This window comes from Lissotriton vulgaris, chromosome 5, assembly GCF_964263255.1.
Source record: "Lissotriton vulgaris chromosome 5, aLisVul1.2, whole genome shotgun sequence".
NCBI lineage: Eukaryota > Metazoa > Chordata > Amphibia > Caudata > Salamandridae > Lissotriton > Lissotriton vulgaris.
The window spans coordinates 1710213074-1710239010 of record NC_141693.1 but is presented as its reverse complement, the minus strand read 5'-3'; the positions used below and the strand labels follow the sequence as shown (position 1 = coordinate 1710239010).

Here is a 25937-nt window from a genome sequence, read left to right as displayed (position 1 = left end):
GGGCTCTGGGCTCCCTCCAGTCCCGGAACCAGTCCTTTCGGGGGGGCCGCTCCAGAGGCCAGTACTCCTACAGAGGTTCCTACCAAAATCGGTCGTCCTACTCCTACGGCAACAGGAACCCGCCCCAGCACAAACAACAGAACCGACAGTCGTCCTATGGGAGGTCGTCCTTCAGAGGCAAATCCGCCAAGAAGGGCACTGGCGGCCGCCAGTGACCATTTACTCCAGCCAGTCCCACCACCGTCTCAATCCTTTCAAATTGGAGGAAAACTGACCCACTTCCTCCCCAATTGGCGAAAAATCACTACGGATCGGTGGGTACTACAAATAATTCAATTTGGACATTCCCTCGAAATTGTCAACACCCCTCCCAACACTCCTCCGCTGAAGCGTGCTCACAAACACCTGCACCTCCTTCTCAAGGAAGTATCCGCCATGTTGGTCAAAGGAGCCATCGAAAGGGTCCCAGCGTCCCAGAAGGGGACGGGATTTTATTCCCACTTCTTCCTGGTCCAACAGAAAGGGGACAAATGGACACCGATCTTGGACCTCCGGGCGCTCAACGCCTTCCTGCGGAGTCAATCCTTCCGGATGGTAACGATCCAAGAGATCCTGGGAGCGCTGGAAAGGAGAGACTCGATGGTCTCCCTGGACTTACAGGACGCCTACTACCATATCCCCATCCTCACAAGGCACAGGAGGTACCTGCGGTTCGAAGTAGCAGGCAGGCATTATCAGTTCAAGGTCTTGCCATTCGGCCTAAAATCCGCGCCACGTATCTTCACGAAGTGCTTGGCGCCGGTGGCAGCCTTCCTGCGACAAAGAGGTCACCAGGTATTCCCCTACCTGGACGACTGGCTGGTGAAGGCCCCTTCTCCGGAGGGCGCGACCGCTTCCTCCAACGCCTGCAGCGCACTTTTTCAACAGCTGGGTCTGACGATCAACCTCAAAAAATCCTGCACTACTCCATCAACGAGGATCACCTTCCTAGGGGCTACCTTAGACACGGATTGCGCAAAGGCTTTCCCCTCGGAGGACAGGACCAACAAATTACTGTCTCTGGCCGCGGCGGTGGCCAAGAAGTCTCGCATCAAGGTACGGACATTCACCTCACTGTTAGGGATGATGTCCTCCTGCATTCTCCTCATACCGCACTGCAGGCTCCGCATGCGTCCCCTCCAGGAGGCTCTGGCGAGGCAATGGAAACAGAGTTCCGGCTCGTTCGAGGACATTATCACGATCACACCAGCCATCACAAAGGCCCTTCTGTCGTGGAGAAACCGGAAACACCTGACGGCCGGCTTGCAGTTCCTCCTCCCGCCGGCGCCTCTGGTCATCACAACAGATGCCTCCCTGGAAGGCTGGGGCGCTGTTCTATTGGACCTTCGAGTCAGCGGCAAATGGGAAGCCCAAGAGAAACAACTGCACATCAACCTCTTGGAGCTGCGGGCAGTGTATCTGGCTCTGCAGGCATTCCTGCCACGTATCGGAACTTCCCCGGTGCTCGTCAAAACGGACAACACCACGACGATGCACTACCTGAACAAACAAGGGGGAACGCGATCTCTCTCTCTCTCACGAGAATCGCAAAAAATCTGGAACTGGTTGGTGGCACACGGGCTCTCCCTCAAGGCGGAGTACGTTCCCGGGAAGGACAACACCATCGCGGACGCCCTCAGCAGGCAGACCTCTCTCTCCCACGAATGGGAGCTGAACGGCGACACAGTGGCCCACATCTTCTCGCAATGGGGGACCCCGAGGATCGATCTCTTCGCGACGGCAGGGAACGCCAAATGCCCAAGCTACGCAAGCTGGCATCCCCAACAGGGGTCGTTGGGAAATGCTTTTTCCATCGGCTGGTTCAGCGTGTTTGCGTACGCTTTTCCTCCGTTCCCGATGATACCGAGGCTCCTCAGGAAGATGAAGACGGAGCCGTGCACCCTGATCCTGATTGCTCCGTACTGGCCGAGACAACACTGGTTCTCGGACCTGCTTCGCCTTTCCATCAGGCCCCCGATTCACCTGCGACAACACCCGAACCTCTTAACGATGTCCGGAGGCCAGGTACACCACCCGAACCTCCACTCGCTCAGATTATCAGCCTGGCTCCTGAGCACCGAGAGTTCGGAGACCTAGAGATCCCGCAGGACTGCAGGGCCGTACTAGCCAAAGCGAGGGCGGGCAGTACGAACAAGACCTACTCGCTGAAGTGGAAGAGGTTCTGCTTGTGGTGTTCGGAACAAGGCTTACACCCTCTACGGGTCACCCCGGTGCAGCTGCTACCGTACCTCCTCCACCTGGCTCAATCGGGGCTGGCTCACGCCTCCATTAAGGTTCATCTGGCTGCGATTTCTAGATTCACCAGGACCTCTTCTGGACCTTCCCTATGGTCCAGTCGACTGATAAAGCAATTTCTGAAGGGGCTCTACAGATCCTTTCCGAGGCCTCGGAAAGTCCCTCCAACCTGGCAGTTGAACTTGGTGCTCAACCAACTAATGAAACACCCTTTCGAGCCCATACATCGGGCCACTCTCAAACATCTCTCCTGGAAAACGGCACTCCTGCTCGCCCTGACGTCGGCCAGAAGGGTCAGCGAACTTCAGGCACTGTCTATTCAGGAACCGTATCTCCAATTCAGGCACGACCGAGTGGTACTCAGGCCCAACCCTAAATTCATACCTAAAGTGCCTTCAGACTTTCATCTAAACGAACCAATTGTCCTCAAGTCATTTTTTGCCAACCCTTCCACAGCGGCAGAAAGGGCGCTGCATTCCTTGGACCTAAAAAGATGTCTCAAATTCTACTTGGACAGGACCAAAGATGTCAGGAAATCTTCTCAACTGTTCGTAGCCTACAGCAACCCGCGAATGGGTTTACCCCTAACAAAACAAAGCATCTCCCGCTGGATTTCATCAGCGATTGGCTTTTGCCATGATCAGGCCGGACGGCCTTTGACGGACCGAGTGGCTGCCCACTCTACCAGGGCGATGTCCGCGTCGGCGGCACTCTTCGCTGGAGTAACGGTCCTAGACATTTGCCGAGCGGCGACATGGAAGTCCCCGCACACCTTTTCCAAGCATTACTGCCTGGACATCGAACTGCAGAAGGATGCTGCAGTGGGACAAGCGGTGCTACGCCATCTATTCCAATAAGGTGAGCCTTACCTCGTCCCGCCATCCAGGTATGCACATTCTTCATGGTTTTTCTGCTATATGCATGACAGTATACTACCATGTTTCTCTCATGTTGTCTGTAATTTTATGCAGATCTGCTGGAGGTGAGAATGTGCTTTACCACTATGTATGTATAACTGCTGGCTACTCTGATTCAGGCATGTGAATCTATGAAAGACACCCAAATACTGGATAAGAAATGCGTTACTTACCTGTAACAGCAGTTATCCAGTATTGGTGTCTTTCATAGATTCACATGCAACCCTCCCGCCTCCCCGGTAAGGACTCACGTACCTCTATGTCTACACTGCGACACCCTAGCTGGGTGCGTACGAATATCTGAGGGACTGAGGCTCCTCCCGGGAAGGTTCTAGAGGGAGGTCGGAGCTGATTGGCTAACGATGAGAGTTCGGTCCTTTTTACATAAGGACGTGGAAAGGCCCCAAAGGGGAGGCCCTTCGGCCTATATTCTCTATGTATGTCCTTAGGACATTACTTTTTTATGTACCGGAGGCTCCCGTCTCGGCGACGGGGAATGATTCAGGCATGTGAATCTATGAAAGACACCAATACTGGATAACTGCTGTTACAGGTAAGTAATGCATTTCTTCTGGTGTGGTGAATGACTGAGACAGGGCCTTTTTAAACACCTTTAAAACAAAGAACTTCTTTCCCCACTGTTCTGTAACAGGAGAAGGCCGGAGGAAATGTGAGCCCGTGCTCATTTTTCAAATCTAATGTGCACACACACCCTAACATTTCCCCTAAACTGGGAGGCTGGGACAAGTAATGACAAGCTTTGGCATAGCCAATAGGTCTCCCATTTGGGACCTTGTAAGTGTTTAGCCATGCAACAGTTGGTGTTGTTGCACCAAGGATATTCTGCTGCATAACTAAATACTTATAGGGTCCAAAAAGCGAGACCTATTGGCTATGCCAATGCTTGTTTTGGATGTCTCCTCTGGTGAGACCATGTGGTTGGTTTCTCTCCGGGGGTTACAATTGAGTGTCTACAGTTGGTCCGTAATACATCCTGTCTCCGTACGGGCATCCTTCCCTTCTGTTTCATTGGGTTTTGTAAAGCCTGTTCTTTCATGGCGTATTCTTGCAGCCTGCTGTGCCCGTTTTGTCTGTCTACAGGGGCACCAGCGCCCCTGGGAGGCAGGTTCCTCTGTTCCGTTCCGGAACAGTCTCTTCCGTATTCTGTGAATTCTTGCCATATTGGTGCCTACAGGTCGTGCACTACGTCTTTTCCTGTGGCTCACGTGCTGTCGGGGTTCTTGCATAGGGTAAGGGGAGTTCCCGCCGGCATTGTCTTGGCTGTGGGTTGCCTCCTCTTTCTTGCTCCACCCCAGCTTTTTCTCGGGTCGTTGGTTCTTGCTCACATTTGTAGCACTGGTGATGGGCTCCTCACCTGCTGTTTTCTGTGTGGTAGTTCTTCCTCCCATTCTGGCACAGTTGCTTCTTTAGGTAGCATTACTGTGCATGTATTCTTTCGACATTCTCCTTGTAGGTAGATGGTGTCGGTCTATGGCGGTGTATTCTTTTTGGCGAAAGGCTTCTATATGATAGACTACTAGCCGCAGATTCCATCACGTAGAATTATCCCCAGGCATGAGACTGGATCCGGAAACTTTTTTGCCATAGCATTCCTGCGCGTCTGGCAACATCACGCAACTCGGCCCAGGTGCCGTCCGTGCACGTGACGTCAGCGAGGCCACATAAGACCAGACCCGGCGCGCCTACATCAGAATTTTTTCCTTTTCGGGGAGGAGCAAGATGGAGTCAGCGTAAGCCTGTGTGCGCGGCCGCCACGCCACGCTAGCCACCGGACCCTCAGGTGATCGGCTACCTGCCCTGCACATTGGTGATGCTGGGATCCCCGGTGCATCGATTGTCGAGGCAGCGGAGGTTGCAGCGGGACCTGAACGGAGCCACAGGACCGCTCGGGGCACTCGCTAGAGCGGTGGAGAGACGCTGCAGAAAAGAGACCTGTCACGCGGACCTGTTGCTTTTCTCCGCGGCCAAGCTAAAAATACTTTCACCAAACGAGGTTTCTGTTCGCAGCAGCCGCGGACCCAAGATACAAATACCCGGTGAGCCCTCTGTGAAACGGACGGAGAGGCGCCGTTTTGAACTGCAGGAAGTGTTTCTTCAGGGTTTCAGCGTTCTGGTGCTGGCGTATATAATATCAGCGTTGTGCGGACTCAGGGGGCAGCACAGTGCATTGGAGGGACCAGGTTTTGGCGAGGGGAGCAGAACCAAAAGAATGAGTTATCGTGGGAGCAAAAAAGGCTTAAAGGTAAAGACACCTATCGCAGGAAAGGATTCCTCGGCTGGAGATGACACTGGCAAGACCAAGTCCAAACAGGTCAGTGGGGCTTTTGGAGCAAAAAAAAACACTGGTCGGGCAGGGGCTTCTAGCAAAGACTCTAGAGACAATAAAGATGCCACTTTAGCACAACCTCTTCCAGCCTAAATATTTCTAGTGGCTAAAAATCAGGCTACCATTGCTAAAAGTAGCACAAAGAACACTCAATGCCTTAACAGCCGATGACTCCTCTCAACAGAACAGTAATAATGGCGACATCAATCAAATACCCGCTGTTAGTCTGGATCCCTGTAATGCCCCTCTCAGCCTGGAAGCTCTCCCCATCCTGTCATGCAACCAGCAACGCTTAACGGAACCTTCTCTATCATTGCATACTTCAATCGAAGAACATGACTCTACACTTGGCCCCTCTACGCCCCCCAAACCCCTCTTAACCCCACTCCCTATCGAGGGTGAACACCTAGAACCAGATGAAAGAAACCTTGGTAACACCCTATGTACTCCCTTCGAGAACCTGAATACCAGGGATCACCCCACAAAGACTGAAGCCGCCATCCGCAATTTGGAAGTTCCTCCTGGCTCTACTGCCCCTTGGACCCCAGAAATTGGTCAGGAAGCCTTTTACTCAGTATCAGACAGTACTCCGAGTTTATCAGGGGAAGGGGAGACTGAAGAAGAAGATGAAGGCAATACTAACAGCACTAGCGAAGAGGAAAGTGAGGCTTCCTGTGATAATACTGGCACAATCGTCGGCGCTAAAAAAAACAAGGAACAAGACCAAACGGAGGAGCCAGCTTAAATGGGATTATTCGGACTCGCAGATGTCTTGTCACCTAGAACTAGATGAACCGACCATGTCACAATCACTATCACAGGGGCGCAACCCGAGAAGACTGCAAGACAAAACTAACGAGACATTGGAGCCCTCACTCGCCGCCATACTTACCTTGATTAAAGACTTCCAGGAGGAGGTGAACGGTGAAAATCGGGCAGCTAAAAACGCAGCAAAAAAATTACAGGGTGGTCTCAGATGGCTGAACAAGACTTGTACAGACATTACCGAGAGAGTGGGCATGGTCGAGGCTAGGACTGAACATCTGGAAATCGAGGCAGTGGCAATCAAACAGGTCACTGACTCCAACTCTGCTTGCCTCATGGATTTAATGGTGAAAATTGAAGAAAATGAAAACCGGCAACGTCGGAATAACCTGCGCCTGCTGGGGATTCCAGAAGGAAAGGAGGGGGAAGACCCCAGACAGTTCATTGTCAAGCTACTGCAAGACTCTTTCCCAGAAAATTCTGAATGGGATTGGGACCGCGAAGTGCAGCGAGCTCACAGGTTTCCCTTTTTCTGAAAAAGCAATACAAGAACGGTAATGTGACTGAAGGTCAGCCCCGGGTCTTCCTTGTATACTTTGGCAACTTTCTCCTGAGGCAATTGGTATATGATTAGGCTCCCCCCAACTCAAAAAAAGGGGCTCATGGAATTACTTTTTTTTTCTAAACCGGATTTCTGCCATCAGACCGTTGAGCGCAGATGGCATCTGCGGCAGCTGATCTCTCCCTTACAACAACTAGGTGCAGAGGTGTATCTCGTGAACCCGGCTTGGTTGAAGGTTATCCTACACGGTACTACCAAGGTCTTTACATCTGAGATTAAAGCCAAAGAGTACTTGGAAGAGATTAGACTAAAGAAAGGACATAAAGGGGCAAATTGATCAAATGATTTAACTGGCTACTTTGTCGATGATTCTTTTCTATCCCTCTATAGAGATAGGAGATAGCATCAAATTAGCATCAGACACATTCTAGACTGTGTATGCACATACCCTTTGGGTATACCATTATTTTTTCTCCTAATTGTTACTCTCTCATCTTTTTTCCCTCTCATCCTTTACTTCCTCTTAGAACTTGATTCCTCTGGTGGGGAAAAGGGGAGAAAAGGGGGTGAAAGTAACTGGGGGATGACTGTAATTCTAGATGGCCGACCACTTGAACTTATTGTCAAGCATTCTTACTCTTTCTCAGGCGCCTGGCGTGGTTGGCGGCTGTGGCTTATGACTGACCACCATCATTCAGGCTTTGCCTGATTGCTCACACAAAGGGGGGGGGCTGGAGGGGGGACCCTGGGGGGAGGGGTGGGTAGGGCTACAGAAAGCACACACAGGTACGAACTATACACATACACACCAAACTTTATTGACTAGCTTTGTTTCTTTTCTTTTGGAATCCAGATGGGCACTGCTATACCCTTTAGATGGCTAGGCTAGAACCATTACGAATTGTCTCAGTCAATGTTTGTGGCTTGAACGATGCGTCAAAGAGACAAAAAGTGGCCATGGGCTTGCGAACACTTGGGGGAAACATCATACGTTTACAGGAAACCCATGTAGAACAGTCCCAAATACATCTACTAAACACATTAGGGTTTAAAGTAGTGGGCGCCACCACGCAAGGAGCCAAAACAAAGGGGGTAGGCATCTTAACTGACAGAAAATTTGCTATCAGCAATCCACGAACCAAATCAGATTCACTAGGAAGGTGGGCCATTACTCCGATTCAACTCCCTAATAACATCTCTTTCACTCTTTGCTCACTATACGGGAGCAATGCTGATGATCCCGGGGCCATTAATCAAGTTTCCAGCGAATTAGCACACTTCCCCCCCCCCCCCCCCCCCCTCCCCCCCCCCCCCCCCCCTCTCCCCCAATAGTTCTATGTGGGGATTTTAGCATACACCTACCTGGCAATTGGGATGCTATTACAACCTGGAGATATAAAGGAAGGAAACCCCAAGTCTTTCAAGCTCTAACTAACCTCATACAAACTCACAGACTGATAGATAGCTGGGCGAGCAAAAACCCTTAACTACCTGGGTACACTTTTTACTCGGCCCCGCATCAAGTATTGGTTAGATTAGACTACTTTTTTGTTTCTGCTTCATTGGCTACCAGCTTTACTATAGATATTGCACCCCGTTTTATGTCCGATCATAACCCTATCATTCTTACCATAAAGGAGTTTGGGCAATCCAGAGAGGCTTCCAGATGGAGTTTTGAGAGAGCTTTATTGTACGACCCTAGTTATATTAATCACATGCAAGGATGGATTCAGGTGTTCCTGGAGATAAATATTGGTTCCGCTTCCCAAATGACAGTCTGGGATACCCTAAAGGCAGGGATTAGAGGCGAGACCCTTAGGTTCTCTGTCCAAAAAAACAGAGCGGAAAAAACTCGGGTCAAAGATCTCCAAGAAATATTAAGAAAAATAGAAATAAAGCTAACCCAAATAATCCACGCAGGGCTAGATTGTCAGCCAGTCCAGCAAGAAGCAATTCTGGCTAGGGCGGAAATTGGGGGCGGTGTTTATGGGAAAAATCGCGGCTAAGTGGGCAGCGGCAAGGGAGAAGACATATGAGTGTAGTGACAGCATTGGACATCACTTAGCTGTTAGGACGAGACAACAAACTACCTCTACTGAAATCCACAAAATCAGACTTTCTTCAGGCATAGAGGTTACTGATCCTAGCTGTATTCGGCATGAGTTCCAGGAGTTTTATGCTAAGCTATATAAGGAAGAAAGCTGCTGCATGGCCGATGCTCTAGACAGAGAGGTCTTTGAATATCTCAGCGAGATCGAACTAATCAAGCTTAGCCTAGAAGATAGTGAACTATTAGAGCTTACTCCTACATGGGAAGAAATCCTGGATGCCCTCAATAGCCTTTGATGGGAAGGCTTCTGGCCCTGATGGCATCCCCGTCAAATTTTTAAAAATCTTTGCCAATCAAATCAAGTTCATATTCACAGAGGTAATCACATCCATCTTCAGCGGCGTCTCTCCTCCAGCCTCCTGGTCTAGTGCTAAAATTTCTATCTTTCCAAAAAAGGATAAATCTCCACTAGATATGAGTTCTTACAGACCAATAACTCTTATCAACTGCAATTCTAAAATATTTTCCAAGGTATTAGCCTCAAGAATATCCAGAGTAGAGGAACTCCTTGTCTCAAAATGGCAACATGGTTTTATACCTAAGAAAGGGACCACCGAACATGTCAGGAGAGTTATTAATCTGACGCTGCCCAAGTAGCCGGAGACCCGATGTCACTTATATTACCCGATGCCGAAAAAGCCTTTGACCGGGTCTCATGGCGATTTCTCTGGAAGGTAATGGACAGTATGGGGTTCGGGGGCAGGTTCATGCAGGCGACGCAGGCACTCTTATCACAATCCAACTGCTAGTGTCGCCATAAATGGACAACTGACGGAGCCCTTCAAAATCTCACGAGCCAGTTACTGTTCGCTCTCTACCTAGATCCCCTTATCAAGCAAATAGAGAAAAATTACATTTCTCCAGTAACCTATTTTCAAAACAGCTGAAAAATCTTGGCTTACACTGACAATCTCGCCATTACTACTCCAAATCCTGCCAATTCCACACGGGCACTAGAAAGCGAGGCCCACAAATTCGGGAGATTATCCGGGTGCACCCTAAATAAGAACAAAACACAGATACTAGTAAATAACAAAATCACTTGGGCTGACGCCAGAGTGGTACCAAAGGCCAAATACCTGGGCGTACTAGTTTCACCTAGACTGGAGGAAATAGTCGCAGTTAACCTGGCTCCCCTTGCTGTCCAGACTAAGAAGGCATTAAAACAAATCGATAATTTACATCTAACGCTGGCCGGCAGGTGTAACGTCATTAAAATGACTTATTTTCCCAAGTTACTTTATTTTTTTCGCTGTATTCCCCTTGAGTTTAGTAAAAAAAGACTTACTTAAATTCCAACAAGTTTTTACCCAATTTATTTGGGCATACGCTCAGCCCAGACGTGCACTAAAACATCTTACGCTACCGAAAGATAGAGGGGGATGGGCTTTTCCTAATATCACCCTATACTACTGGGCGGCAGTCCTTCAATACAGTTCAGTTCTACTAGGAGAACTCACCTTTGGAGCTGAACCGTCTCTACCCTCACTCTTTCGGTCCTTGCTAGGGGAACAATACAGGGGCTGTTTAATCCGAGAAACAGCCTATGGATATTACAATTGCATTAAATTTAAGACGCTAATGAACTCTTATAAAGTTTTTCGCCCTGTACGGCGAATTCTTGGAATTGGTAGATATAACTTTTACTCCCCTATAATCAATAACCACTTACCTGCTATATTTAGCTCATCCTACCTATCTGAATGGCACAGAGCAGGGATAACAAAACTAGGGGATCTTATAACAACTAGGGGGATTGAATCCTTTTCAACTTTACAGACTAGATTTAAACTAAAAAGTCAAGACCTATTTAAATACATGGCCGTTTATGACTACCTCTCTAGGAAAGTGGGAGGAGCCAACGGATTTGCCGAGGTTGAGCTTATGAACACTCTCCGGAATATCACCACTGCTCGCATTGGAAGTATTTATCTATACTACTGTAATAAAGCAGAAAATTTCAGGCTTTGAGGCGGGTAAATTCGGGAACCACTGCGCCAATCTACACACCTGATACACCGTTGAAATCGGCAGGGTGTGTAGATGGTTATAGGCTACATAAAAAAAATAAACGTTATTTAAAATTTTAGATTTAAAAAAAAAGTAGTCCCTCAAAAGTAGCGCCGGCCGCGACGTGCGTGGTCACGTTAGGAGCACGGGAGGAGCGGCGTCCGAGGAGCGGCGGACATGGCGCGGGGGAGGAGCGGTGATGTCAGGAGCAGAGGACCGGAGGAGGAGGAGCGGCGGACATGGCGCAGGGGAGGAGCGGTGGTGCGAGCGGACAGGCGGGAGCAGCGCCGGCGGAGGTAAGGGAACTCATGTAGGGGTAGGCGGGGGACGGGCCGGGCCGGGCCGGGCGGGGAACGAGACTGTAAGGGCCGGGGACGGTAAGGGCACTCATGTAGGGGCGGGCCGGGCGGGGGACGGGCCGGGCCGGGCCGGGCGGGGGACAGGACAGGACAGGACAGTAAATTACAGGAGGAAAAAGTGACGTCTGCAGGTTACAAAAGCGGGGTGGGAGGGGGCCCTGAAGCCTAATTGCTCCAGGGACAACGTCGGTACGGGCTGCTAGTCCAATAATAAATAAGGAAACCCCAGACTATTTAGAATCCATTGCTTCCAAATGGCATACCAAACTTGACTCCCCTCAAAGTATATTTTACAACTCCCTGCGGTTATCACAACAAATCCTAATTTCTGTCAAACTACAAGCACAACATTTTAAAACTATATTTTTTCTGTATATGACACCTAGCAAAATCAAATGGGGATTTGGGAGAGGAACATTATGCCCACGCTGCTCTGAGGTAGGTGCGGACTCTATACACATATTTGCAACATGTCCAACTATCAACTCCACCCTAATCAGAATACAGAACTTACTCTGTGAAATAACAAACCAATCAATCCTCCTAAACCCTACGACCATTCTTTTGGGAACACAATCTGACTCTTTAAGAGTTAAGGATGAAGGGCTGATTTTTGTTGCAATGGCAGTATGGAGGATATGTCTCCTCCGGATGGCTAGATTCTGAGTCCCCCTGCTACGCACAATGGTTGGCTAGATTAGTTGCTACATACCATCTAGAAAAATCTGTATATGCCAAGAAAGGACGAAGGAAAAGGAGGACTGGGCTTGAAGTTTGGGGGGGGCATTCTACAAATGGATTGATCAGCAAGGGGACCCACAATCTACAATACCTTTTTTAGTTATATTCTTTTGTCACTATATTTTCTATCTTTGTTGTTTGTTCTTTGTTTATGCTTATTTGTACCTGTGCCACTGGCTTTTAATGGCTGTGAAAGATGGGAGGAGGCTGGGGGGTGGGGGGGGTCCTAAATTTTCTTTCTTTTGTATCTTTGTTAAGACTCCTCTTTTGTGAAAAACAAATAAAAAAAAAAATAAAAAAAAAATGTCCTTTTCCACGTGCAACGTGGATCCGGTCCTTGCTACGGGCCTGTTTCGGGCCCTTTTTTCTCCATTCTTTTGGTGGAACAGTGTGCGAATGCCTTCGGGCTTCAACTTGTACATTTTGTGGGCACCTTATGTCGGCGACGGACCCGCACCTCATTGGTATGTGGTGTATGGGGGAGGATCACAGCACTACTGACTGCGAGGCCAGTCAACAGTTGAAGCCGAAGTCGCGGCAGGAGCGCCGCTTGAAACTTCTTTCGGCACGTCTCTCCAGGTCGACGTCCTCCCCTCGGTCTGCTTCGGCGGACTGCTTCAGGTTCGGCTGTGGTCGTCGTCCTCGCCCTTCTCGGATGTCACGTGAGAGTCGCTCCCCGGTGACTAAGTCTTGCAGTTTGTCCCCGGGGCTGTGTTCCGGCCTACCGGGGGCGAGGACTCTCCCTGGGTGATGCGGCCCCTCGTTTTGTCCTATCCACCATTCCCCGGTGTGGGGGCATTGAGAGTCCAAATGGATACCTACGTGGTGGCATTGCAGGCCTCACTGGGGTCTCACCCGCCTTCCCCTTCTGGGGCTTCGCCAGACCCCTCGCCTTGCGCATGGCCCTCAGCGGCCCCGTCACCGACTTATTCGCATCCAGACTTGGAGGTTGTGGCTCTGTTGGGGTGCGGCTCCGCTGGGGCACCTCCTTCAGGCCACGGTGTCTCTGCCTCGCCGCAAACTCCTGCGGGAGGTCGCCGGGGCTTGTGTCGCATCCCTGAGCTCCTCTTAGTCACTTGACAGGGTGGTCCTATCTAGGGCCGAGGTGACGCCGCTACGGTGCCGGCTCAGCTGGACCGTGTGGAGCCACAGGGGACGGTGTACCCTTCTCGCCCGCTCCGGGGCGAGGCTGGGTAAGGATCCCTCGCCTCTCTCATACTCCCCTGCAGGCGGCTGCCTCGACGGAGGGCGAGTCGGAGGTGGAATCGTCCCTGGCACCGCCTCATGGGTTGCCGAGCGATCTACGCCTCATTCTGAGCCGCGGGCGGCTCGTGTCACTCCCCAGGACCATCTCGTTCCCCGTGCTGATGGCTACCTCGTGGCGGTCGGGTCGGTGCCGTGCCGGCACTCCGCCTGAGGCTGCGGACTCTACGGCTCCACGCAAGGGGTCGTGCCGCGGTTTCATCTTCGGACGCTCCTGCTCCGGAGGCAGCCTGTATTTTGGTGTTGTCCTCCCTGGAGACGGGTCGCCGTGTGGTGTCTTTTTCAATGTCGTTGAAGGGCGGCTCTCCACCCTTCCTGGGGCAGAGGTGTTCGTCAGAAGAGTGGCAGGTCCCTCATTCATCGGCCCCTTCTGACTTCCAGATCTGGCCCTTGCCCGCCCCGCTTGGCCTCTGGGATGGCCGCCTTAGTTTCCCAGCGGCGGGGCCCTACGGAGGCGGGTGCAGCCTTCGCTCACGCGGTGTCCACAGCTGTGGGCATCCTGCGTATGGGTGACCCAGTGGCTCACTTTCCGGCGGACCATCTAGTGGAGGTCCTCCACCAGGGCTCTGGTGGGAGGGAACTATTGCTTTCTTTTGAAGCTTCACTCCTCTCTTCCCTGACGGGGGCTTGGAGGCGTCCTGCCTCAGGGCATCCGGTGCCTCAGCATCTTCTGCACCGGCATTGTGTGAACCAGCGTGCCTTTCCCTCCACCCCTTTACCTCCAGTGCTCTTTTGCGGACTGCTTTTTCCTCCTTGCCACCACTGTTGACTCTGCCTTCCCGAGAGGCCCGCTGGCTGGACTCTTGGGGGTGCAATATGTTCGGCTCTACCAGCGCTGCCCTGAGGACCCTAAACATCTTGTGTGTGCTGGCTTGGGTCTCCTCCGGTTTGTGGGACTCGGCGGAGTCTCTGGGATCCGCAGCCTCCCAGGAGGGTGGTCAAGTGTACTTAAGGCATCATGCGTTTGATGGCCGGGAGCTGGCAGCGTTTATTCTCCACTTCGCCCTAGACCTCTCAGAGGTGTTGGGCCGGGCCATGGCTTCCTCGGTTGCTCTGTCGCCATGCTTGGCTTCGGGATGGAGTATTCCCTGAGAATATTCGGGAGTGACTCATTGATCTTCCGTTTGATGGCAGCCTGTTGTTCCATGCCCCGGCAGACTCCGCCATCCAGAGGCTCTTGGCAGGGCTCAGTGTTCCTCCTCCACCTTATCATCCTCCACCTCTTCTGTCCCCTCCTCAGTGATTCCGAAGTCGAATTGATTATGGGCCTTCTTAGGCCGGTTGTTCTGGCTGTGGAGTGCGTTTTCTGGCCATTGCGTCCTTCTGTGGGACTTAGGCATTGTTTACCTGCTGGACGGCCCTTTTGTTTGTGTGTGTGTGTTAGATTTGTTGCACAGACTTGGCCCTGAGAATATGCCTTTTGCTTGCTTGAGCTGCTTGTCAAGCCTTTCGCGTTTTATTTTTTCCCCCCTGTGGCTCTTTTGTTTGTTCCTCTGCTGCGGAAGTTCTTCCAAAGAGTGTTCCCATGTTTGGGGCTTTTCGTACCCTAGGTCATATGGCTTGCGCTCTACTGGAGGGTTCTGGTCGCCTTCTGGTGCCTGTTCTCCATGGCATTTGTGTAGGTTGCTTTTGCTCCTTGAGGTTGTGTGCGCGGCCACACATGGTGGTGTGCCTGGGCCTCTCCTCCTTTCCCTGCTCCTGTCCTGAGGTCTGGGACGCTCCTGTGTTCTCCCTTGCCAGGTGCCGCCTACTCTGCCTTCCTGGGTCCTCGGACTGTTCTTCTACTTTACTTCTTGCTCCTTGCCGTTTGACTGCCGGTGTTGTTCTGGCTGGCAGGGTGCTCTCCATCTGGACGGGTTTACCCTCTTCTTTACTTTGGACCCTCACCCCCCCCGTCACCCACCTCACCCCCGTCACCCACCTCACCCCCCCGTCACCCGGGGACACCACCCCATCACCCACCTCACCCACGTCACTCTGGGACACCACCCCATTATCACTCAGCACCACAACAGCACTGTCCTTGCTTGCTACCAACAAGCATTGCCATAGCCAATAGGACTCACATTAGGAACGTGTAAGCTTTTGGCTTTGTCAATAACAGTGCTATTCATTTATATATTTTTAAAGCCAAAAAATGTCATTTACAATACCAATCGCTCACACTTTACTAATGCGAGACCTATTGCATTGCAAATACTTGTTTATCTGGGGATTCCGCGTTGTGGTGCGGAAAAGTTCTCTGAAGAAAACTGACATAGGCACGCCGGGGCAGGTCTTATGTGACCTCGCGTACGTCGTGTGCGCGGACGATGCCTGGGCGGACTCGCATGATTTCGCCCAGCTCGCAGGTATGATGTGGTTAAAAAAAGTTTCTGGATCCAGTCTCACGCCTGGGGATAATTCTATGTGAAGGAATCTGCGGCTAGAATTGTCTCTACGAGATACATCGTTACCGAAGGTAAGTAACTCGTACATTCAGTTCAGATAGAACCGTCAAAGAGGAGACTTGGGACTTCCAGAAAGGCAGATGATTGGGCATGGAATGCATGTTGGTCGAGAGGTAGCTCCCTGGATTTTTATCTCCTTCTGTATATTGCGGATTCCATGCTTGTGAGGCTTTAAATATCGATATTTCTAATACAGGAGTGTTTGCATCTGTGACCGCATTAGCTGACAAAGATATTTGGAACTTTGTGCGGTATGTTAATTTTTGTAGAGTATTTGCTTTAACTTAGTAATAGCATTACTGTAGATAAGCAATTTATTCATTACACCTGAACATAATAATTTGAAACTCAGTGCAGCAATTCAAAACATGGAGGTTGACTAACTTGCCAGTTTATATTTGATTTTCAGGCTATTCCGACCTCTTCATTACCATTTCCAGTCCTTCCCTCAGCTGAACCTCTTGGCAGCTCGAGGGTTCAGCCTGTTTGAGGCTGCAAGCCCTTGCAATTCGCGCAAAGACCAAAAACGAAAACCTAAGGAAATGTGAGTATATTGTTACTCGTTTATTTGTTCATGGGGCTGCTGTAAAATTAATCGTTGGTGGGGGTGTCCTTTATGTATGTGTGTGTATATATATATATATATATATATATATATATATATATATATATATATATATATATATATATATATATATATATATATACACATATATTCACTGAAAAAACCATAGATTTCACACCAGTTATAGTTAGGGGGAAATTTCACATACAACTATTGAAATTCCCACGTTATAGTTAGTTGGACTCACTATAACTTGCGCGTGCAATGCACTGCTGATGACGTCACATATTACATCACTCATGACCTGGTCAGTGACATCCCTCATGACATCACTGACATCTCAAATGACATCACTGATGACAACATCCTTGTGACAAAGTGGCGGACCTCCTATCAGCATAAAAAACCTTTGACACACACATTCAAAAATAGAAACTAACATTTTCTTAAAGGAGAAACCAATACCAATTACAACAACTTATTAGGTAATTCCAACATCTACATACACATCCACTCATTCACCAACTGTTCTATATAGTCACTCATGCATGTACTTACTCATCATATGTACTCGTACACCTATACATCCTGTTACACACTAATACTCATCCATATAGTTACTCACACACAAATTCACACATGCAAATAAACGATCAAAAAACCATTTACTTGATTATACTGCTATATACACACCACTACATACTTCTACAGAAACGGAAACATATTTACTCTCAAACAATCCATTATAAAAACACACTCTCTAACCCACACACACAATCATCCACCCATACAGTCTTGCACACATGCTGTCTTCAAAATACATACAAATAGTGAGTCACTCATTCATGCATCTGTGCTCTAAGTAATATCCCCCACCGAACCATACAGATACTGATACTCAAAAAAACAACTAACCCATATACACACTCATGTAGCTACTCACCAACCCATGCATCCACTTATACACAAAGTGAGACCCAGATACAGATATTTAAATATTTAAACATTACTCGCTAATATATGTATTCACTAAGATACATTTAATAAGTCCGTTAACCAATCAATTTTACACAAAAAAAATCCATTTAGACATTTATTTACCCATTTATTCTTCCATCAACCTTTAGATATACATATATAAAAAATATTTATTTGTCAGAAAGATACACATTCACTGGATGATGTCATCAGTGATGTCATTTGAGATGTCATCAGTGATGTCATGAACTAACTGGTGTGAAACCTATGGTTTTTTCAGTGAATTTAATAGGTTTTTTAAATGCTAATTCCTAACTATAACTGGTGTGAAACCTATGGTTTTTTCAGTGAATATATATATATATGTTCACTGAAAAAACCATAGGTTTCACACTAGTTATAGTTCTATGAGTTATATAATTCTATGCATTGGAGATGTATCTATGTCCGGATTGCTGAGACCGGCTGGGACATGCCCTCTCGTTCAGGAGCACCGCATACATCAGCAAACAAACTTTGGAGTGAGTACAGAAAGTGCTATATGCGGCACCCCCCCCCCCCCCCAAGCTGAAGTAATTGCCACTGAGCGGTAATCTTTTGCAATGGGGAGAGAGGAGGCGGCAAGTTGCTGCCTGACTAAGTGATAGGACGGAGGTCGGAACGGGATTTCCTCACCTGAGTGCGCTATGGATGCACATTGCTCACCGCCGAACACTAGGGACATCTCGGGATGTTTGGTATTCACATTACTTAATGGGATACCTCTATGAACTATGCTGACCATCATGCAGTTCACTCAGAGTTGGAAACAGTTAGCACACACCTGCAGTTGGGACGAGGAGCAGAGGGACGACTTCAAAGGGAGTGGCCTCCGCTTCATCCGGGAGATTTCCAGCAGCCTGTGAGACTGGCACTGAAGATGGCCAAACCGGCCAGAAACGCGTCTGCCCATCACTACAGCGTTTCATGGACTGCAAAAGACTGGGCTCTGTTTTGTTCCAATAAACCCTCTGCCTATCCCGGAGCATGTGTCCCGCTTACTTTTTACTGTGAAGGTGAGCATTGGAGATGTGTGTGCGTATATATATATATATATATATATATATATATATATATATATATATATATATATATATATATATATATATATATATATATATATATATATATATATATATTATATATAATTCTATGGCAAAATGAAACCCCTCATTTTGTTCCTTTTCAAATTAAATGTATTAAGTGTTACCACTTTATTCCAATCAAGATGACTTCAGGTGTGCCATACTTTTGTCATAAGTAAAACTGTTATCGTTCTAGGGCTTCTTTAGAACACTCTGGGACATTGTCATTGGGCTATAGTTGGGCTACATCTGGCTGATATTTGGGCTACATTTGTTTTTTTTTGTCTCTGGTGGCCATCTTTGGGCTACATTGGGCTACATTTGGGCTTTAACATATATATAGCCTAATGTAGCCCAATATATATTTTCGTAAAAACCACTGGAGCACATATCTTGAGACATAGCAAAGGCACATCGGGCTACTAGTCCCTACAATTTTGCCAAGTTTGGTGGAAATCCATTTAGCTGTTCGGGCTAAAAGTGAGGTCGACCGCCCTATGGAAATTAACATGGGGAAAACACGTTTTGGGACCCCCTTTTATCTCGGCCCCCGCTTGACGAATCCCCCCGAAACTTTCAAGGAAGGACCGGAGCTCCGCGAGGCTAATTTGAGAATTTTCAGGCAGATTCGTCAACCGGCGCCAAAGTTATTCACAATAGAATTTTGAGATTTTGCATTGAAAAAAATCCTAACTATAACTACCTACTGGCGACCGCCAGTAGGATATATATATATATCTATATATCTATATATCTATGTGTGTGTGTATATATATATATATATATATATATATATATATCATCTGAACTGAACAGGTGAGGTTGTACAGGAAGGTCTAGTTTGTGTTGAATTTTGCTGGCAATTGTGCGTTTGATAAACCTGTAGACTATTTTCACTTGTTAAACTGGATGTCTGACTTAAGAATGTAGGACTATGGGAGGGTGTGGGTGGTGACAGTGGTTCCATAATATGTTTCTGTGTGCTATGGTACGATGCCCCTGATCCAGCGCTCCTACCAAAATTCTGCATAAATGATGTCACCATCTACCACCATACTTACCAATCAATACCAGGCCCATAAAAATAACAGAGCAGCTGAATCACGAGGAGAATGAATCTAATATGTTTAACTATCTACAATAAACAAGACCAGCTTGTCATTTAGTACGTTTATTTAAACATATTCATGAAAACTTAGGCTTTGGAACTTTATTAAACAAGTATTAGAAAATGTCATTAAAGAAAGATTTATTCAGCATTGATAAAGAGCTTGATTCAAGAAATATTAATCATTAACAGAAATAAGTAAGCAAGAGCATTTCCAAACCCTAACTAATTCCCTGTCTCTACCCTCATCGCCTAAAAACAAAGTCTTTTAAAAGTCTCCTTTCCTTACGTGCATTCATCGGTCAGCAGAACACGACCCTCTGGAATCAAGAAGCGTAGGCAAAAGTCTGCTCTTTGAGCCAATTCTTATAGCCTAAAACTAAGGCTTAACTAACTATTTTCACATTCCAACAGCTGAATTCTGGCTCCCCATTGGCTGAACCACCTCACGCCACAGTAAATTGTGAAATCTTCCACCTCAGGTCCGGGCATTTACACAAAGCCATTGTTCATGCACAGAGTTCTGGCGGCACTTCCTTAGGCTGCTACATTTTGTAGCAAAGATGTTTATGAAATGCACAAAAATGCCAGGACTCACATCCTGGCCTTGAGCCTGTCCGTTCTGAGCTTCTCGTGGCACAATTACAAATCTCTCCACAGTCACCTTTTGCAGTTCTTTTCAAAAACTTTTCACAATAAAAGTTTATAGGCTTCTCATCTTTTTCAAAATAAGATTTTTTTCTTGTGGCTTTTCATCAGCAGGCCTCTTTTCAGAAAGTGTCATTTTTCTCCGCCACTTTAACTTGCGTCACTGTGCCACTTTTAGCTTGCGTCACTTTTTCAGACTGCATTATTTTTCTGCAGCCAACTCTATGCTTCTTTTGTAAAACTATTATTTAAACAAACAAAACCTCAATTAATTAAAGAAATTACATCTTTTGTTACCCACCCCCTTTGCTAAATGTTAACCCATTAATTATGTTACATAGCAAAAGCACTTTTAAGCAGCATATATTACCTTTGATGTACCAATCCGATCTGGAACTGCATTTGTCACAGAAAAGACAAGACAAAAGCACATTTAAAAAGCACATGCTATTATTTTTGACAGCAGCAGTTTGTATATGACAAAGACAATAGACAACAATTATTGTATTATTTCTTTTGCATTTTGCACAAATAAGCATAATGTTAATTCCATATGTTCATGTTGCAGTTTATTCTAGGGTGATTTAATAACATGCAGCAAACATATTAGTTTTATTAAAACATTATGGAAGACTGACTTCACAAGCTTGAACAAAATATTGTTCATTAACCCGCTCCATCACCCCAATGAAAACGACAGGCTTAAAGCCATGCAGCGACTGGGGAAAGCATATCGGTAACGGACCCACATGAGGAGTGCTTTTTGGGGCCTGACTTCCAGACCTAACTCTACGTTATGACAAGTCATCCTAATGCACCTGAAGTTGATTAGAGGTAGAGAGGCAAAGTTGTATGTCACTGAACACAAGAAGTCGCTGTCTGTGCAAAGATTCTAAGTCGCGGGCTGACTCTCTGACCTGTCATGGGGATGCTCCCTTGTCCACTCCACTTCCCAATCATTCGTTCACAAACAAAGCAAAGCTAGACTCTACCTCACGAGTCTCCAACCATGTAACCACCGGATTTTCGGACCAGGTAGAATCAGCTCACCAAACACCACCAACGCAGCCGAAACGTAACCACCTCCCTCCTCAGGACCTACTTACCAAGCAAGGCACCTGGGTACCTACCTGAGGATGGGGAATTAGCAATATACAAGCTCATATCATCAAAAACACCACTAAATCTATAAGATTACTAGGAATACTCACTGATTACTAAGGACTTCCATGCTCTACACCACACTCATACCTTATAGTCTCGCGGCAACTCGGACCCAGATTATGCTTCCCTCCTACTCATAGTGAAGGGGTCAGTTCCGATAACTTACCATTACACACTGATCACAATCAGTGCTCGCACAAGCCACAATCCTGTGGGTATAGGCACTGTATCCCCCCAGTGCTCTCACTCTTTCTGTCATACACAAGCCACAATCCTGTGGGTATACACATTGACCACGGTCAATGTTCTCACTAACGCCACTTTCCCTAGCGGCGATCTCATTACACACTGACCACAATCAGTGCTCGCACAAGCCACAATCCTGTGGGTATACACATTGATCACAATCAATGTTCTCACGAACGCCGCTACACAACGACGATCACTGTCCTATGAATACCTTCAGTTTTCTCTCTCTCTGTATTGGGAAGTTCCTCTATCTGATATTTACTGAGGATGAAATATTAAGGCGTTATGTGATGGACAGGTCGATCCTCACACACAAAAATGGCCAAATTACAATATGCAAAGGTTATTTTCTGATGTAAGTGCTCCTCTACTCCCTTGCTCAGTTACCATTTACCTGGACGGGAGATGCATCCGTTCACATAACAGCATCTGACTAGAAGAAAAGTTAACTTTATTATAAGAAAACAGTTATACAATAGTTCACTAAGAACTATGGGGTCCCTTTATTGAACAATAGTAAATTATAACAACAATATAATACTGCAATATAACACATAGCCTGAAAAGCACAAGAAAGAATTAGAATGTGTGCACGCTAATAAGAAAGGGTCGACATCACCTTATGAGTACGAAGTCTGGACTCAGTTGTCATCTGGGTTCCCTTCTCGTCTGTGCCTTGGCTCATCTTAGGATCACCCCTGCAGTCACGGATACATGTCTGCGCCAATCACTCTGCACTGGATTCCTCTCCCCTACGAACTGTCTTCACCTTCCAACTTCAGTCTAATGATATAGTTTCTGCCGTTCTGATAACCGTTCGCTCCACTAGCTTCTTCACTCTGTCTGATTGTTCCAGCTCCAATGTCCAACTCACTCCAGCTGCTCCCACAGAATAATCCATGATATAACTTAAGTCTCTTCCAAAAGGCATCACTCCAAACTCCAGCTGTTAACTGCCTGCTCCAACTGATCACAAATCCTTCTGATAAGTAACTGCTTCTGATTGCTTTCTTCAGCTCCAAAAATCATCTGACTGCTCTCTCCAGCTTCAAACGCCATCTGAACACAACTGCTTCTGACAACTCCAAAAACCAACTGAACTCTACCATTCCAAAAATCAACTGACCTCTCCGCCTCTTCTGCACTTCGCTAATATGGAATGCTCTCTCGTAGTGTAAATTTCCAGCCAGTAGCCTCCTCCCACCAAATCCATGCACCAGGCTCCCTGCTCCAGACGCCCCCACAGTGATCAACTGCTTTTTTCGTCTAGAGACTTGAGCCCAGGGACATTTCCTGATGAGATTCAGCTCCGGCCGGTTCTCTCTAGTTTGCAAAGAGCGAACAACACCTCGTAACTAAAACATCACCTTACCCTGCAAGCTCCTCAGTCAGCCGAGGCAGAAAGCAAAATGGAGTCTCTCTGGTTCTGGGCCTTGTAGGCCCGAAAAGGATGAAATAGACACTTACCTATTGGTAGGGTTTGTGTATAGAGCCAACATAAAGTCAGAACTACAGGATCCACCCTCTACTATAAGTAGAATGATGAAATGACACATAATTATGTCAAAGCCAATAGGCAATAGATAGATTAGAGTCAGGAATAAGGGATCTATCATCATATAAAGCGGCTATCCTCTAGTTTATGCTTCTAGGTCTGAAAAGAGGGCTGAAAAGGACCAAAACAAGCTAAGAATAGGGATCTAATATGGTAGCAAGCTTAAAGTCACCATCTCTTAGAAATAGAGCCAAAAACCCAGTCAGCACAAACCAGCAGTTCATGAGCTACAGGTAACTCTCCAGCTAACTGTGAGTAGTTCTCCGATGTACAGTCTAGCCTACTAGCATAGAAGCTTTTGCTTGGATGAATTATAAGTATGCCAACATTTTAAACTTGTATTAGACACAAATGTGTGTATTTGCTGAACTCCTATGCTGATGTTTGTTGGAGAGACTTATTGCTCGTATTATCACCTTGATCCCAAGGGGGATTGGTGGCAACCCTGCCTAATGCACTGATGTGATCACTGCTGACCATCTCTGATATGGTGGTCGTTTTTTCATCACTAATATTAAACTCTAGATGAGTCTCATTGAATGTAAGTAGCTCTTATTACAGAAACGTTTGAAACTCCCTGCTCTACCTCATTCTACCGCTCTGCCTCCAAAGAGAAATGTACGAGTGCAACTTTCACTTTATCGAGGGAATTGGCCATGGAACAGATTTCTCGATTAGTCACAATGTCTTGACTTTCCTAGCCCATCGTCGACCCTGCTGTAGAGACCTTAAAAGAGGCTATGCTGCAGGGGTCTGCATGCAAGTAAATGGGTCCTTCCTGGCACAGTATGTCCCATTTGAACATATTACCAGACCTGTATCAATTCTGTTAGTCTTCTACTCTGCTTCTATGAGCCACACTGGTTTCAGGCACCAGTACTGTAGGATGTTCCAGAGTAGACACATTGGATCCAAAACAGTTGTTCGCTTGAGTGAGACAGGTGGCGCACTATGAGATTACAAAGACTAAAGCTGTTGTCATGCTCCCTGACTAATTCTGTACCTCTACCGCCCTGCATCAATCAAACCAAGGCTCCATTTATTTAATTTTTGGGAGGATTTTGTATAGCTCAACTGCCACTCCAGACAGTCTCTTGGTGCTCCTTTCTTATACAGGAACATCACATTTAATCATTGCTGGTTAAATAACCTCGTTTTGAGGGTTTTTCTAAATTTTACAAGCAGAGGGATGGTTTGAATATCAATTGGAAATGGAATTTCATGATTTAGCCCCTGGAATAAAAAATGTCGTCCTTACCAGTTTGAAAGACAGCACCACTCGCATCAGTTTGTTGCTAGACCTGCATGATTGGTTGGGTTGAGATTTTAAATATGATAAAGTTGGAATTAAAGACAATTAAAAAAAAAAAAAGTTTGTCAAAGGTGGGTAAAAGTGGAGTCCATTTTTGTAAGCTGGAAGATGGATCTGACCAAGGAATTTTGAAAACATTTTGTTATGCAATAAAAGTTTTGTGGATTCCAAGGTATACAGCATTGCTATAATACAATATTTGTCATTTATATTTTAGTGACTTTAGACATTAGAAATCTAGATAAAGTTTCATATCCTGGGTAATACCCAGATTCCTAGCTTTTTAGAATCGGGGTGTAAAATCAACCAGATTAAGAGGCTTTAAATAACTGTCCCTGAGAATCCGTTCACGAAAGACAGTTTTTGTATTTGATTGTTTAAGTCGAAGGTAATATTGTCCCATCCATTGATTACGAAATTCATGGTGACTTGCCTTATGAAGGTTATCATGCAATTCAACAATCTGTATATCATGTGCAAAAAGATAGAAAAGTGGCTTTGGCATGTTTTAACTGTTCAGTAAGAGGGTGGGGGGGTCTAATAAAGATGGAACAGAAGTGGGATAAAGAGGATCCCTGTGGCACTCATCACGATACGGAGGTGGAGAAAGAAGAGGAGTAAAGTTTGGACCATTTGCGATCTACCTGGTAAAATGAGGCAGCCTACTTCAGGGGTTTATCTCCACTCCCGAGAGTTCAGTTCGCAGGGAACATCTTCTGTTCAATTGTATTGAAAGCTGCAGAGATCCAGAAACAACAAGGCTTCAGATCCTCTTGTAAAGCCCCTAAGGTCCAACTCCATTTTTAAATAGGCCTAACTCCATCTTGAATAATGGGAGTCTCCTTTTTTCTAAAATTATGCAGAATCATTGTTATGTTGGTCATTGACACTGAGGTCTTATCACCTTATTCCAAAAACTTTGAAAGTGTCAAGTGATTCAGACAGTGACCTAGATATCCCAGCTGATGTGACTTGTCTGGGACAAGTGTCTAGTTATCACAATATCCAGGTCAAATGAGAGCAAACACAGACATAGAGCCATAATAGTAGTCTGAATTGACATTCATTTACCTTGTGTGTTCATAAGGATACATCCAGGCCTCACACCTTGATGTACATAATCTGTCAGAAGTTCCAATCTTTGATCAGGTTTAATATAGAATACCCCTTGACAACTTGTTAGAGGTCCTTCACCCAGATTATTGCACAGATCCCGACTGAGTCATTCTGAACAGGTCCAATCTCCTATGTCTCTTTGGACACATCGAATTCTTGGCACAGATTACCTCCGATAACAGAGTGGGTGAAGTTCAAAAGTCTAGAGCGGCAGACCCATGGGGACTCCACCTTAGTTGGCTTCACCCAACAGCAAATAAAACAGGCTGTTCTCTGCGGAGCTCCACAACTCGCAGAAT

The 25937-nt window shown here is 46.8% G+C and overlaps 1 protein-coding gene across 2 annotated transcripts in view; it reads left to right on the top strand.

Moving 5' to 3' along the window:
* DBF4B (DBF4B-CDC7 kinase regulatory subunit) overlaps window positions 1–25937 on the top strand; it is a 308603-nt gene that overhangs the window by 208376 nt on the left and 74290 nt on the right. For both annotated transcript variants that reach the window (XM_086923888.1, XM_086923889.1), the window contains one exon: window positions 16229–16363. In XM_086923888.1, the coding sequence (XP_086780014.1) occupies window positions 16229–16363 (135 nt within the window). The remainder of the gene's footprint in view (window positions 1–16228; window positions 16364–25937) is intronic.